The following is a 14,786-nucleotide window of genomic DNA, read 5'->3' on the forward strand; positions in this document are numbered from 1 at the left end:
AGGGTGACCACTGCCGTCCACGGCTCACCACGCTCTGTGCACTCGGGTGACCGTGCCAGGACCCACACGCACAAGCCCCAGCCCGAGGTCGGGGGCCACTCACCAAGCCCCGCGGGCCCCGCCTGCCCTGGCTCCTGCGTGCAGAACTCGCTGCAGAGGGCGGCCAGCGCCGACACGGCCGCTTCCTGAAACAGAGCGGGTGTGAGTGGCCCCGCGGCCGCCGGCTCCTCTGCAGTCAGCCAGCGACTACTTTTAAAGAACCGAGCAATGAAGGACATCGTCCCTTCCGCACGGCGACGTGTCATCGCATCAGACGCAGCTGTGACTTTACCATCCCATGCAAACTGGAGAGAGAACGTGGCTCCTCCTTCCACGAGAGGCCGGTCCCACGTCCCACAGTGTGAAGTCACTGGCCCAGCAGGCATCTTTTCTCTCCCAGAGACGACGAAGGAAAAGGGGAGTTTGCTACACCCCAAGTCTCTCAGGAAAGGCCCTGGGCGAGTGGGTCCGGCCCCGTTCACAGGAGTCGGGGTGTGGGGTGCCAATAGGGAGGCTCCTCGGACACTGACCCTGCCCGCAGACTGCACGGGGCGGGGGTGGGGAGAATGGAGGACACACGGTTCCTCTCCTTGAACCTGGGCTCAGGGAAGCCTCCGCGGTCACACGGACGGCAAACCCAGGCTTCTGTGTCCTCCCCAACCCCCAGGCCGGGGGCAGGGCCACCAGAGCCACTTTAAAAACAAGCCGCCTAGGAGGGAAGGTGGTGGCTGTGAGCACGGGAGGGACCTCAGGAAGAGCATCACACCAAGGTGTCGCCTGTGCCAGTCGGAGTGGCAGACCACACCATGGTCACCTCTGGTGTGACTCAATCCCGAGCGTATTTCACAAAGAAAGTCTGTGGCACTGTGCGGGTCCCAGGCCTGGCTGTGAGAACCAGGCTCGCAGTTGGGAGTAGCACCTGGACTCAGAATGTTACATTAGTACAGCTTTCTGGCACCCGCGCCGAAAACATGTAAACATGCTTCAGCTTATCGTGCCACACCTGTGCGGCAGAATGCCACTACTGTACGCTGACACGTGGGGAGCCATGCGGTCCCCTGGAGAGAAGGGGAGCATGAGAAGGGAGCAGAAGTGCACGCAACACCGCGCTCCCCACAGTGAAGCTGGTGCCATTTCATGCTCAGGCTGCCTCTCGTGTGTCCTTCCAGCTGGGAGTCTCACCCCTGAACCTTCCTTTCTCCCTCAGCTCGCTGCTGACATAATGACCCTCAGGCACTGAAACCCAACTGACAGGATGGACTTAGAGTCCAGAGAACAACAGTATTGCTTAAAAAGGAAACTCCAGATGCACCCTGTTAACCCAGAAAAAATGCTGACACGCAGGCCAGAGCCACAAAGGGACCAGCACGTGCTCATGTCTGCACCCGCCCATCGACGCTGGGTCACGTCAACACCCAGCGATGAGCTCTGTAAGGGACAGGGCGTGCAGTTCTGCCACCGGTCTCTGCACGGGACAGCCATGGCACTCGCTATGAGGACACACGCGTGCTTGCCTGCTTGAGGAGCACATGACGTGTGGCGGTGACTGAGCTGCAGGTTCCCACTGCACAGGAGCATCTGTGTGGGTCCCAGGTCTGGCAGGTCCCAGGTCTGGCTGTGAGAACCAGGCTCGCAGTTGGGAATAGCACCCGGATTCAGAATGTCACTGCAATTTCCAACCCCCAAATCCCACAGCACGACCGGACACAGCATGCAGCTGACAGTCACCATCGACGTCCCCGGAAAACGCTTAGAAGGTGAACAGAATAAAACCTTATATACCCTGATTGCCGATGGCTGAATTCACTTTCCTGATTACAAATTACGGACAATACAAACACCATCTAGAAGTCCAAATGTGACTACGGCATTCATCAACCTCCACGTCAGTTTACAAAAAGAGACCCGTGATGCACACGGAGCTCTGACACAAACCCTAAAACGTAACGTCGCTCTCCCCCAGTGCAGACATCAGCGAGACCCTGCTTACCACACCTTGATCTGCTGTCGGGAATGACTGGACGTAAGATGGAGGTTTCTTAAAGTGTCATTTATCAACCATTGCCAGCCTTCTGTCAAAGAAACAAAAGAATACTTAGAAGAAATTAAAAACTACAAACTCGTAAACCGAAGCAGACGGTGACGGGTGAGACGAAGCTGGAGGGCCCCTGAGGAGGGCACGCCCCAGGCTTAAAGGGACAAAGTCTCCTCTGGCTGCTGAAACGCCGGGACCCCCATGATGAGGGCGTTTTCGTTTTCGGCAGATCTGCAAACTCGGGTGGTCCTCACCTGTACCCCTCCCTCGAAAGGTGCCCCTGGGCTCCCCAAAAAGAACCCAAGCATTCAGCTCCATCGGATCCAAAACCTGGCAGCCATGCTGAACCTGCTCGACTCCTCTCTCTGAGACGCAGGCCTTCTGGGGCTGCAGGGTCTGGGGGCCCTGCTTTCTGGGGGCTACGTCTGCTCTCCCGGCCTCACAGGGGCCTGGCCACCTGAAGAGCCACTCACACGTCCGCCCGAGCAGCCCCGGCACCCACTGCAACACCCGTGTCACCTGGGCTCCGGTCGCCTGTCTGGCAGAGCCAGGGCTCTGGGCAAGGTCGGGCTCTCAGAGGACAAAGGGAGGTCCCCGCCTGGGGGTGCTCGGCACCCACATCACACAGGGCACCTCGCACCGTGGACTGCCTACCAGGTGTGTCTTCACCTGCCCTGTGAGCTGGTTCTGGAAGGACATGCCACCTACCCCATGGGTCACTGAAGGAACTTACTTACCGATGACAGCGTCACCGCCAAAGGGGATTCTGCAAAGGGACAGCTTTTCTATTAAAACACACACTAGAAAGAAAAAGGGCGAAACACAGTGTCATTTCCCCCAGCACCCGCCTGAGCGCCGGGCACTTCAGCTGTGCGGCCCGAGGAGCCTGCTCCAGACCGCCAGGACCACAGGTGATGGGACCGCGGCCCTTCGGACAGCCACGCCCAGTCGAGAGCTTGGTGCGGCGGCTGCAGATTTGTGGTGACGGTGGGCAAATCGGGCCACGGACACCTATGCCGACTGGCCGAATGAGGCACCCTCCTGAGTACGGGCCGTGGAGCAGCACACAGGGATGGAGGGAGGGCCCTGTCCCAGGGCACCCACCCGGATCGCCCAGTGTGTTGTCACCAAGCACAAAAGGGAGCACTTATTGTCCTCAATGGGCTGGCTCCTCTGGGAGATTCCCAACCTCTCGGAATCATGGAGCATCGATATAAACGTCCCTGGGCGGAGGCACAGCCCAGTATGACCAGCCTGCCACGCGGAGGACAGCCAGAGCGTAGGGTCCGACGCAGCACACTGAGCGTCCGCTGGCCGCCTCGTGGGGAAGGCCCCACCTCACAGGGGGCCCTGACTCAGGGTGTGGGGAGCTGAGCGGCCGTCGGCATCGTGCCTTTGTGGACACACTCCAGGATCTGCCCTCGGCCTGCCACACAGCCCTCGGATGGGCCCCAGTTCCCGCCAGCACACCGTGTGCCCCCAAAAAGGACCGTGCGCCACCCTTCCTGTTCGCACACGACACACGGAGAGGGTGGCCTCTCCTGTCGCACGAAAATGGCAATCGCTTCAGTGGTTTTCCTCTTGGTGTAAATAATTCACATCTGCTGAAAAAAATTCTAACCCTACAAAACAGGTAAGATGGAAACACTGCCATCTTTGTGGTGGCCGCCCTCTGACACCCCACTCCCACAGGACACCCCTTCCCAGTTCTCCACGCCCACCCTTCCACTACTGAGCTCCTGCTGCATCCATGGGCAGAGGCAGAGAGCATCCCCATGCTCAGCTGTGTCACCAAGGACCTGCTACCCAGTCACGCTGCAGTGACAAGACCGCCAAGCCCCAGAGCACGGCACGATCACAGCACCACGCTGAGTGTCCACCATGCCTCAGCTGGGGTGCTCGTCACCGCTGCTCAGGCCCGAGTGTCGGATGGCCGTTATCTGAAATGCCACCATGCTGGAGGAAGTGACAAGGCAGCTCGGAAGGGTCTGCGTGAGCACGGAATGCTCCCAACTTAGAGTGATGCCACCCCTGGTCCTCACAGCCCCCACCTCACACAACCCATGACCAGGGACGTGGCCCCGCCCAGTGCAAGGGGCCCTGCGGGCCGTGGGGGCAGCAGGACGACTGGCAGGCTCGCCCGCCCCTGCAGCCCCCCCCACCGAAGAGCGCCCACCCCCCGGGAGTCGCCTCACTCGCTGCCCCCCTGCCGCCCCTTCTAGCTTTTCGCTGTGAACGAGGAGGCCACCACCCCCGTCCGTACACAAGCCGCTAGTCAGACCCGACACACCGCCGGTGCAGGGCGGACCGCACACCCTCCCAACCGTGACGGCACACCGAAGGCCAGCTCCAGTCACACTCCAGACAGACTATCGCACCGGGGACTAAGCTCTGACTGCAGCCACGTGGCCACGGGAAACAGCACTGTACCCATGGAGCTGGTCAGCACGCCACTGACCACCTGACTACGCGGCGAGGCCAAGCACCTGCCATCAATTCAGGCCACCGCGTCGCACTCCTGAAATGCCAGGTGTCTGCTGCACCCGACTCGCAGCTGGGCCGCTTACCTTTCACCGGCCATCTGCAGCCCATACGTGACTTCATCTTTCGATGGCAATACAAGTACTTCCTCTAAATGCACGTTTGGTCTGCTAAATGCGCACGGTATGTCCTTCCACACAAAAGGTGTCAACGTTTACTTAAATAAACGTTAACTACTTTACTGCTCATTCCCAGCCGTGGAACTGTTAACTCTGCGAAGCACTTATGAGCCAAAAGCCAAAAACAAAGCAAATTTTTAAAAAATGAAAACAACAGTCCTTACCAGTCAGAACTAATGACGTGTCGTTACGTGTTTGCACTGCTTTGCAAGGCTGGGGACACTGGAAGGGACATGCCGAGGGAAAAGGCACATCGAGAGCAGCAGACCCCAGCACCTCCTGAGGCGGAGGCAGGTGTGTGGGCTCCTTACACTATTTCTCTCTGCTTTTGTGGAGAAGCAAAATCTCCCAAGTTAATATGTTTTTTAGGGACCAAAGTTATCCTATAAGGCCACTTTAAATTTCTTTGAAGTTTTCTTAACTGTGTTTTTGTACCTAAGGTTTTATTTAACAAGAGACACGGACTGGGATACGTGTGAAGCAGGACACGATTTGTCTTCCTCCACACGGCCACCTGTGACAGCTCTGTTCGTCCTGTGAGCCCTCGTGCTCACCAGGCAGGAAAGGCCGTCTTCGCGAGCATCAGTCCCGTGTGCGTCACTGTGTCGGGAGCTGTTTCCGGGTGCCCTTGCTGTTCTGCCACGGCCTGCCTGGCTCCCAACCACGCTGTTCCGAAGCTTCAGAGCACGCTTTAGAGACTGGAAAATCCCAGTCTCACTGTGTTTTAAGATAATTTTCTCGTTTGCCTTGCATGTGAACTTCAAGTGCATTTTATTGTTTAAAAAAAAAAAAAAAGACACAAAAAATGTCCAACATCACTAGGCATTAGGGAAATGCCAACTAAACCACAATGAGCTGTCACTGCATGCCCACCGGACGGCTGAAACTAGAAACAGTGATAACACCACGTCCTGGGAAGGGTGTGGAGAAGCTGGACCTCTCATACGCCGGGTTGACACTGATCCCGTAATGCAGAGCGTCTGTAGATTTTTGGGGTTACTTTTGGAAAAACTCTCGACCATCGTTTCTGACGTGTTGGTCTCCTGCTCTCCGCCCTCTGCTTCTGAGACTCGTCGTCCTTAACGGTGACCATCTCACTGCGTTCTCTTACCTGTTCTCTACAAAAACGACGACTGACTGAACCAGCTCACCCCAGAACCCCAAGCGAGATCACACAAAGAAAACACACCCTACATGTAAAACCGCGAAAACCAAAGAACACGACAAAACCTCAAAAGCAGCCAGAGAAAATTAACAGACTCCTCCAAGAGAGAAGAGAGTAACAGGTGACTTCTCAGCGGAAAAGGAGAAACCTGAGAACAGAATGTTCCCTGTGAAGTGCGAGCAGACAAGTTAACACACGCCCAACTAGAACCCTAAAATCAGCAAGAACATCCTTTACAAAGGAAAGTGAAAAAAGACGTTTTCAGAGAAACACCCGAGTTCATCGGGCACCGTGGAGACACCGCAGCGGGTCTGGACGCAGGACCGCGGGGCTGCGGGGCCACCGCCCCTGGCGGGCTGGGAGGCAGGAAGGACAAGGGGGCCGAACAAGGACGTGTGTGCCGCACGGCGGGGCGACTCTGCCTGGGGGGCCGGTGACAACATCCTGTGTGACTCAGAACAGGTGCTGAGAGCATGGGGACCATAGCAGGGGGTGCGCTGGCCCCTCTCCCACCATCTCCCACCGGGAGGCCGCGGCGAGGACCATCGCACCCAGCTGCCAACCCTGTGGTCCCTGAGATGCAGCAAAACCCGCAGGAACGAAAAACCAGCCTCAAGTGAACACGCGGGAGCAGCGGGTGGGCTGCGGGCCCAGGGCTTCCACGTGCGGGTGACTCTGACAAACGAGCCGCCGGCCCCGTCACTTCGAGAAACGATGCTTGGCGAGCACAAGAGCATTGAAAAAAGAGTAACACCTCAGGACCCTTTTCCTCCCTCCACGGTGGGAATAACTGCAGCCCGCAGCCTCCGTCCGTCCGCCGCTCAGACCTACCTGCTTGTCTCATGAGTTCTCCGCCTAGACCCCTGAAAATCAATAAAAAGAGTCAGGGTTAAAATCTCTCATCACGTACAACAACCTAAAACAGCCTCACCACGTAACAGATGTGACCTCAGGCTTCGAAAGTTACTAAGGTGTCAGTGGTGTTTATCACTGCGAACAGGAGCTGCTCTCACGAGCGGGAAGGGTGTGCTGTGACTCTCAGACACCTCAAGACCCAACAGGTTGCTCTGCTCTGCAGTCCCCACTGGACCCTACGAACCTTTCTGGTATTAACTACACCACACGGCCACACAGAACAGATTCCAAACACAGTTCGACTCCGCGAAAACTGAAGGAACTTGGGGTCGTTTTCTAGCGGAGGAAGAGAACCCCCCAATGCTCCCGACCCGGGAGACGGAACCCAGCCTGCTCTGGGTACCTAACGCCTGAGGCTGAGAGCTGGTGAACGCAAGGGGCAGAACACACAATGGAACGCAGAAAACTTCCGTCAGAGACTGGCTTCCGGCCTGGACAGAGGAAGCGGCGGCAGACTTGCCCTCCCGTCTAAGCGGTTAGGGAACTGGAGGGAATACAGAGGCCAGGGGGCTCAGGGCACAGCGGGCTGTGGCCGTCCAGAGCCTAATTCCTCAGGAGGGGGAGGCGGTGGGCCAAGGCTGCTGGGTTGTGGGGCGCTGGAGGGAGCAGGCAGCTGGAGCTCTGCAGGGGCCCACGTGGGCAGACCGTGAGCTGTGCCGGCAGGACTGCCCAGGCACCTACACTTTACCTGAGTGGGGGGAAGAGGCACTTGCAGGAGAGGCAGGACACTTCCCGGAGCCCCCGCGGGCTGGCGGAGCTCCCACCAGCCAGAGCGGTAAGGCCCGGTGACACCTGAGGTAGCGGCAGACTCCTCCGCCAGGACGGCCTGGCAGCCGACGAGCGTGTTCGGCTCTGGCCACAGGCCTTCCGAGCAGGCCCCGGAGGGTCCTGCTGGCCCACCCACCTGACACCCGCCAGAGAGCCACAGCCAGCACGAGCACTGCTGCAGGGGTGCCACCCAGCACCGGTGCCTCACGGCGCCCGGCACCCAACGGGAAGCAACAAGGAGAACGACCCACTGCAAGGGAACCATCAGCGCAGCCAGACGCAGGGACACCCGAGGACAACCGCTTCCGAGTCTCCACAGGAGCGGGGGGCGCAAACACGGGGAGCAGACACCGGACGCACAAAAAGACACAAACGCAACTTCAAACAATAACGTCTGGAAAGAACCACAGTGAACGTAACAGCAATGAGGGAAAAACCAAAATGAGAAAAAGGTTTCAAAATATCTTGCTACAAAGACACTCAGAGACTAAGGGAGCCACGTAGAGAAGAGAGGGGTCAGGTCCAACTGGCTCCTGTGGGCCAAGCACGGCACCACTTGGGCAAGACAGAGCAGCATCGGCGTTAACCGGGGCCAGCACGCCGGGGGAAGGACCCAGGGGTCCAGCGACAGGCCGGAAGGGGGCAGGCTGCAGCGGGACGGCTGGTGCCCTCTCCACACAGACCCAGGACACAGTCGCAGGAAGAGCCAGGGGTCAGACGAGCCCCAGAATGACAGGGGCTCAGGCAAAGAGGCAAGGCCTTGGAGCACATTCACACACCTTGAGGCCACTGCCCCGAGTCACTCACTAGCTGTGAGGGGACGTGCCTCTCAGGGGCACATCTGACCTGGAAGTCACCTGTGAATCTAGGAAGCAAACTCACCGTCTCATGCCGCTTTTGTGGGCAGCACACCGTGGCCACTCCAGCCACAGCAGCCGCGCCCTGGGTAAGGCAGATGCAACCACGAGGGACGACTCCGCAAACCCAGAAAGCAGACCGTTATTCAAGACAACTGCCCTGAACGCGGAAAAGGAGCGTGCCACGGGAAGGGGCAGGTCACGAAAAGCAAAGGAGGGGGGCTGACCCACAGCGCACACGGTACACGGGCCTGAGCGGATCCGAGCTCGGGGGTAAAGGCCACGAAGGGCATCTGGGGACAGCGCGAGGGACCGGAGTCCACACTGGGTGTGAAGAACGGGAGCAGCTTGCGGTCGCGCAATCTCCGGTGTTAGACGTGGAACGTCACGCCCACCACACGCACACACACACGCGCTGGCTGAGAACATGCCAACGGGCGGAACGCTGGTAACTAACAGGAGTCCCGGTGACATGGCAGTTTTGTCCAGGCCCACAACTCGAGACAGACGCTGGGGTCAGAGGGAAGTGGTGCTCGCCACGCCCTCTCCCAGAAAGGCGAATCCGAACGCAAGGTGCCAGAGGCCAAGCTCCCCAGACCAGCGAAGCAAAGGACAGCGCAGGCGGCCTTCACGGGACAACAGAACCAGGGGCCTCTGACAGGCCTTGGCCGACTTCTGCAGCCACAGAGGGACAGAGCACAGCCCCGGGGACCAGGCACGGCCGAGCGTCCTCGTGTGCTCCCAGGGCGTCTCGCACTTCCTCTCCAAGACCCAGACCTGTCTCCACTCGACCACAGCCAGCTCCTCACGCTCCTCAGAGGAATTAGACTCTTGCGCTTCCGTTCTGCAAACTGCAGGAGGGCCGGACACTGCAGCGTGGCCACCACAGGCCGTAAGGCCACCATGCTCTCAGGTGTCGCAGGGTGCTCAACCGAGAGCTTCGGACGGCACTCGCCCCTCAGGCTGCTGGGCTGCGGGCCTCGGCGTTCCCAGCACTCACAAGAGGCACATGTGTCCACGTGCAACATCTGTCCACGGACACCTCTGCAGCCCAGCTGGGCCCCCAGCAGGAACCTTCCTTCCCTCAAACTACTTTGCACAGCAAGTGTCCCCAGCAAGCCCGCGGGGCAGCCAGCACGGACAGCCCGGTGTCACGGGGCAGCCCTGTTACTACGTCACTACCTACAGTACCCTGGTCTGCTTCCTTCCGCCCATGCGGGGGGTCCATGGGTCAGCACCAGGCAGAACATAAGGGGTCTCCGAGAAGGGGGGTCACTTCCACAGCCAGGGGCAGCACCGGGAGCAGACCAGGATGAGGGCAGAAGGTCTGGCCCCTTGTCTGCGGGGTGAAGGGCGGCTCTGAGCCCCTGGAGCACTTTGCCTGACCCGTGCTCTTCACCAGGCCTGGTGCCCTGAGGGGCAGCCCATGCGGCACTGCTACTTATGGTGGAGCCCTGGGCCACGTGGAGCTGACTCGAACCATAAACCCCCAGATACCTAGGCCTGAGAGGGCCTCCCTGGGTGGCCATGGCCATGTGTGTGTCCCAAGTGGACACTGGGAGGATTCAGTGCTGCCCATGAATCCATGGGAGGGGACGACAGGGAGCTTGTGCCTAATGTCCCCTGGACTCAGCCCTGGGGCCTTTTCTGTTGAGTGTATTAAGTCCTTTTGCTGCCATGAGCCTTAATCGTGACGGTAACGGCAGAGTCCCGAGTCCCTGCAGCACGTCATTGAGCCGGAGGACAGCCATGGGAACGCCCGAACTCACACTGCGAAAAAAGTATTCAACAAAAATAATGGAGTTGAAGGGAATACGATGGCTCCGAATGGCGGGACATGGGCATGACACTCCCTCACCTTCTGGTGACCTTGGCAGGAACCTCCAGCCTGGCCTTGCAAGGGAGCGTGACCTCGCCCTGTGGTCCCCAGCTGCAGCCTCCAGTGGAGATGTGCATACAAGTCACGCTGGGAAGGAATGCTGCAGAGGCACCCGGACAAGTCCCACCCTCCGGGCGGCCGCAGCACAGGAGGCGGCTTATCTTCCCTACGCCGACCTCACGAGGAAGGGTGTCATCTCATTCACTCCTGAAACCCAGAAGCGGAGACCTGGTGCACATTCAGAATCTGTGAGATGCCAGCGACAGCATCAGATGCCTCCAACAAGCTCCACACGACGCTCCGCGGGGCCGTCTGCACGCAGCTCGTTGGTCCCCAGAATTCAGGCCATGTCGCCGGAAGGAAACGTACGTGTCTTTTACAGCAGCAGTCCCCAATCTTTCTGGCACCAGGGACCGGTGCTCCTATGAGAATCTAACGCCTGACGGTCTGAAGTGTAGCTGAGGCGGTGATGCCGGCGCTGGGGGGCGGCTGCAGACACGGATGAAGCTTCGCTGCTCGCCCGCCACTCGCCTCTTGCCATGCAGCCCGGTTCCTGACAGGACCCGGACCGGTACTGGTCTGCGGCCCGGGTTGGAGACCCCTGCTTTACCGGAGGGTGAGAGACTCCCTTTTTGATGTTAGGACAGATGAAAAACTGGTGTCTGAGAAGCGGCCAAGAGCAGCTGCCACAGAGCCCACGCACAGGGCTGCGGGCTTTCCTCGCAGGCCACTGGGGGAGCCCGGACCCAGCAGAGTCACCCTGGACCAAGGCTTCACCAGGCGCTACTGGTGCCGAGTCCATCGGCACACACTTTGGAGGAAAACCACCGTGCGTCTCTCAGGAGATAACACGTGGGCCCCAGCCAAACTGAAGGAGTCACAGGGACGGCATGAGGAAAGGCCCCGTGGCCTTGGGCACATCTGGGCACCCACTACGGAGACAAGAAACCACAGAGGGTCCCAGACCCAACCGCATCCCAGAGGCACGTGCAGACGGTGGTCTGGTGGGGGCAGGTCTGGCCGTCACTGGGAACAAAGGCTGCATCTAACTCTCACAGTGGACAGGCCCATCCAGAGACGGGGTCCAAGTCAGCAGGGGGCAACACCAGCCACTGCAAGGGGCCACAGAGGAGGCTCCTGGCGTGGATGCAGAGGGCCATGTGCTACCCCTGACAAGTCTGGGGAGGCCTGCATGGTGGGCCCTGCAAACCCAGAGACCAAAGCAACCACACGAGACAGGCTGAGCAGGAAGTCCCTAATCAAAAGTGGGTTGTAGCCATCGGTGGTCACGTCCTAGGCCTGTGGCTTCCTCAACAAAGGTCAGTCCTCACATCGAGGAAGCCTGTCTGCTGTCATTGTGCGTCTAAGATGACACTGGAATGTCAGAGTGATCTGCCTTTCCGGAGCCTGGAAGGCACAGCCCCTGGCAGCGGGGCGCAGACCACAGACCCCTCGCTGTGACCTCGCTGCCCACGTTCCGTCTCTGTGTGGAGATGAGGGTGGGGGGTTGACACCGCTGCCTTGCGGTGGCTGCAGACACACGGCCATCTGTGCTCAGCAAGCCACCGGCCCTCACACCTCACCCAGGCAGCATCATCACGTGTCAAACGAGCCTCAACATGCTTAAAAAGACCAAGATCAGACCTTTCACATCTGTCACACGTGGCAAACAGAACAAGCACAGAGCAGGCACTGTAAGGACGGTTCCCCAGGAGCCCCACACCTCTGCAGCTGATGGTGCGAGCCGATCGCCCGCCTGTGCTGATGGTGTTTTTTTCAGAAAGACACAAAACGTAGAAACTTTGAGTTCGTAAAGCTTACCTGTACAGCTGACGGTCATAAAGCTAAAAATAAAAAGGCGAACGTTACTTAAGTTACCGGCATTGTCGGCAGCACAGCAGGCTTTAACACTAACGGCTGGCGTTTCTGGGCGGGGCCGGCCTCGGGCACGGACCGACAGCCGGGATGGAGCCCGCCGCACCCAGGGCAAGCACTTCACTCAGCCCAGGTGGACGGCCTCGCCTGGAAGGGACACCGAGGCACGGAGTGGGGAAGAAGGTTGCCAGCCAGCAACTCTGACATTACAGTTGTCCTGTAATTTCAGGACTCCTGGTTCACACCCGACGTCCATGAACCAGGGGAGACCGGGAACCCCAGAACCCAAGAAGCATGCACGGCTGCCAGAGCGATTTCAGGCCCAGGCCCCGGCAGCAGCATCAGGAAACTGAGGCCCCCTCTGTGGGTTCCGTGGGCCAGTGCCCAGCCACCCAACTCCCTGGGGGAACGTGGCAGGCCACATGGGGGCCGCATGTGGGCTGCATGTTCCCTCCACCAGGCCCCGAGGACACCAGCATGAGCCACTCTCCCTGTCCACGTCAATGCTGGTCACTGGCCTGTGGCGGGTGCCCAGATCAGTCCACTGTCCCAAGCCGGCCATGAGGCCCCGGCCTTGAGGCGGGGCTGAGGCAAGTGAGCAGAGCTTAGGGTCGGACGATGCTCCAACACACGCACCTGCTGGTGGATCTGCTTCAGGCCCCATATGGCCCTCGTATCCAGGTAACTTCCGCTGGGCCTGCAGAAGTTCAAGCACAGCACGTGAGGTCAAGCGAGCCTTTGTCCCATGCTTACCACACCTGCCCCATCCGTGAGGCGGCCGTGCGGACCACGTCATAGAGCGCTGACAGAGACAGCCCTGCAGTGAGGCCCGGCCGGTAAGACTGGCCTCCCAGCTGCAGCCAGACGTAGATCTCAGGTGGGACCCCATTCCCAGAAGAGCAGGGTAACCCTGGCCCCACCATGAGAGCCGCAGGCTCCTGCAGAGACCATCTGTCTGGGGTTTCGGGAGGTGCGGGCCAAGCACCCACACGAGCAGCCCCAGCAGAAACTTGGGCTCCTTCCTCTGCCCTCCCCTGGGGCCACACAGCTGTGTCGCAGCGGGTCCTGGGGCAGGGCGCTGGCCCCTCTGCCCGGTATCCTGACTCTGCCTCACGAGCGCTGCCAAGCCACCCACGCTCGCCCTGCCCTCACCCGCCAGATGCCCCCGAGGAGGCGTGGCTGAGTGTGAGCTGTGGGCAGGGACAGCCACCATCCTGGGGCCGGTGAGGTGGGCACCACCTGACAGGACGTGACCTGCATGACACTGTCTCCCAAACTGGACAGAAGGACAAATGCCTCAGTGCTGTGAGCTTCTACCACTGGGAACGGTTAGTCATGGAAAACAAGTGAGAAAATGGCATGGTCACCTCGCAGTGTCCCCATGCACGGGACTTCCTAAACGACCCTACCCCACGCGCAGTCCCATCACTTATACAAACTTCACCCACCGACAGTCTCAGTGGGGACTTTCGAATCAATGCTCTGGCACTTTACTGAAAGTGACGAACGGCTGAAGGGTACTGAGCATGTGACCTACTCGATGTCCTCTCTGAAAACACATCTGCTTTTATATCCACCCGCGACCTTGGGAATCAGGACGGTGAGGTGACCTTGGGACTCAGCCACAGTCACCAGACACCGCGTGTCCACCGCGTCGGAGCGGGGCCTCCAGCAGAAAGGCCCCTTGGCACTGCGGGCTGGACGGCGACTCGCGCCTTGCGCTGAGTGTGCTGCGGGGCCCCGCTCTGCTCTGGAGGCACCGACTGCACTCAGCGGCCACGGGGCGTGTGCGCAGGACTGTCACCTGCCCTGGGAAGCAAAAGCTCGCGCAACCCTCTGTACTGCCACGGCTGGACCGGTCTCTGCGGGCTCCCTGTGCTGTGTCTGTACTCAACACTCGTGGCCACTGACAAGCTTCCTCAAACAAGATGTGAGACCCCGAAGATTCTGAGCCACCAGCACAGACGGGCGAACAGGGTCCCAGCGCATAGACAGACGGACACAGGGTGGACGAGGTCCCAGTGCACAGACGGATGGACTCGGGGCGGACGGGGTCCCAGTGCAGACAGATGGGCACGAGTGGACAGGGTCCCAATGCACAGACAGACGGACTCAGGGTGGATGGGGTCCCAGTGCACAGATAGACGGACATAGGGTGGACGGGGTCCCAGCAGCTGATCCGGGAGGCTTCCCCTACCTGTCTTCCCGCTCCTCGAGGGTGTGCAGGCTGAGGGCCACCTCTGCACAGGCGAGCACAGCCCCGTGCCGCGTGTGCAGGTCCGGGCTCTGTGTCATCGACAGCAGGCATGGTAACACTGCAAAGCCGAGCAGAACAGCGACTCAGCACACGCAGGGAGGCCTGTCAGCTGGGCTCAGAACCCAAAGGCAGACATGCACCCCCTGAAAGTCAGGTCACTATCGCAACACCGGGCCAGACTCCTGGGCACCTGGGAGTGGGCGGCAGAGGGACTGAGGACATCGCTCGCTCCTCGAACAGCATGTGCTCCCCAGGCCCCCAGACACAAAGCCTGTGCCACAGGGCGAGGACCCAGACTATTCTCCACGTCTTCCCTGCCAGTAAATGGCTGGCAGC

The 14,786-nt window shown here is 59.7% G+C and overlaps 1 protein-coding gene across 3 annotated transcripts in view; it reads right to left on the reverse strand.

Moving 5' to 3' along the window:
• TBCD (tubulin folding cofactor D) overlaps positions 1-14,786 on the reverse strand; it is a 126,904-nt gene that overhangs the window by 15,349 nt on the left and 96,769 nt on the right. For all 3 annotated transcript variants that reach the window (XM_011373644.2, XM_023538632.1, XM_023538633.1), the window contains 6 exons: positions 12,830-12,890; positions 12,140-12,162; positions 6,731-6,762; positions 2,812-2,874; positions 2,035-2,111; positions 104-185 (listed from right to left, as the gene is read on the reverse strand). In XM_011373644.2, coding sequence (XP_011371946.1) covers positions 104-185; positions 2,035-2,111; positions 2,812-2,874; positions 6,731-6,762; positions 12,140-12,162; positions 12,830-12,890 — 338 coding nt within the window. The remainder of the gene's footprint in view (positions 1-103; positions 186-2,034; positions 2,112-2,811; positions 2,875-6,730; positions 6,763-12,139; positions 12,163-12,829; positions 12,891-14,786) is intronic.

Source organism: Pteropus vampyrus, unplaced genomic scaffold, assembly GCF_000151845.1.
Source record: "Pteropus vampyrus isolate Shadow unplaced genomic scaffold, Pvam_2.0 Scaffold227, whole genome shotgun sequence".
NCBI lineage: Eukaryota > Metazoa > Chordata > Mammalia > Chiroptera > Pteropodidae > Pteropus > Pteropus vampyrus.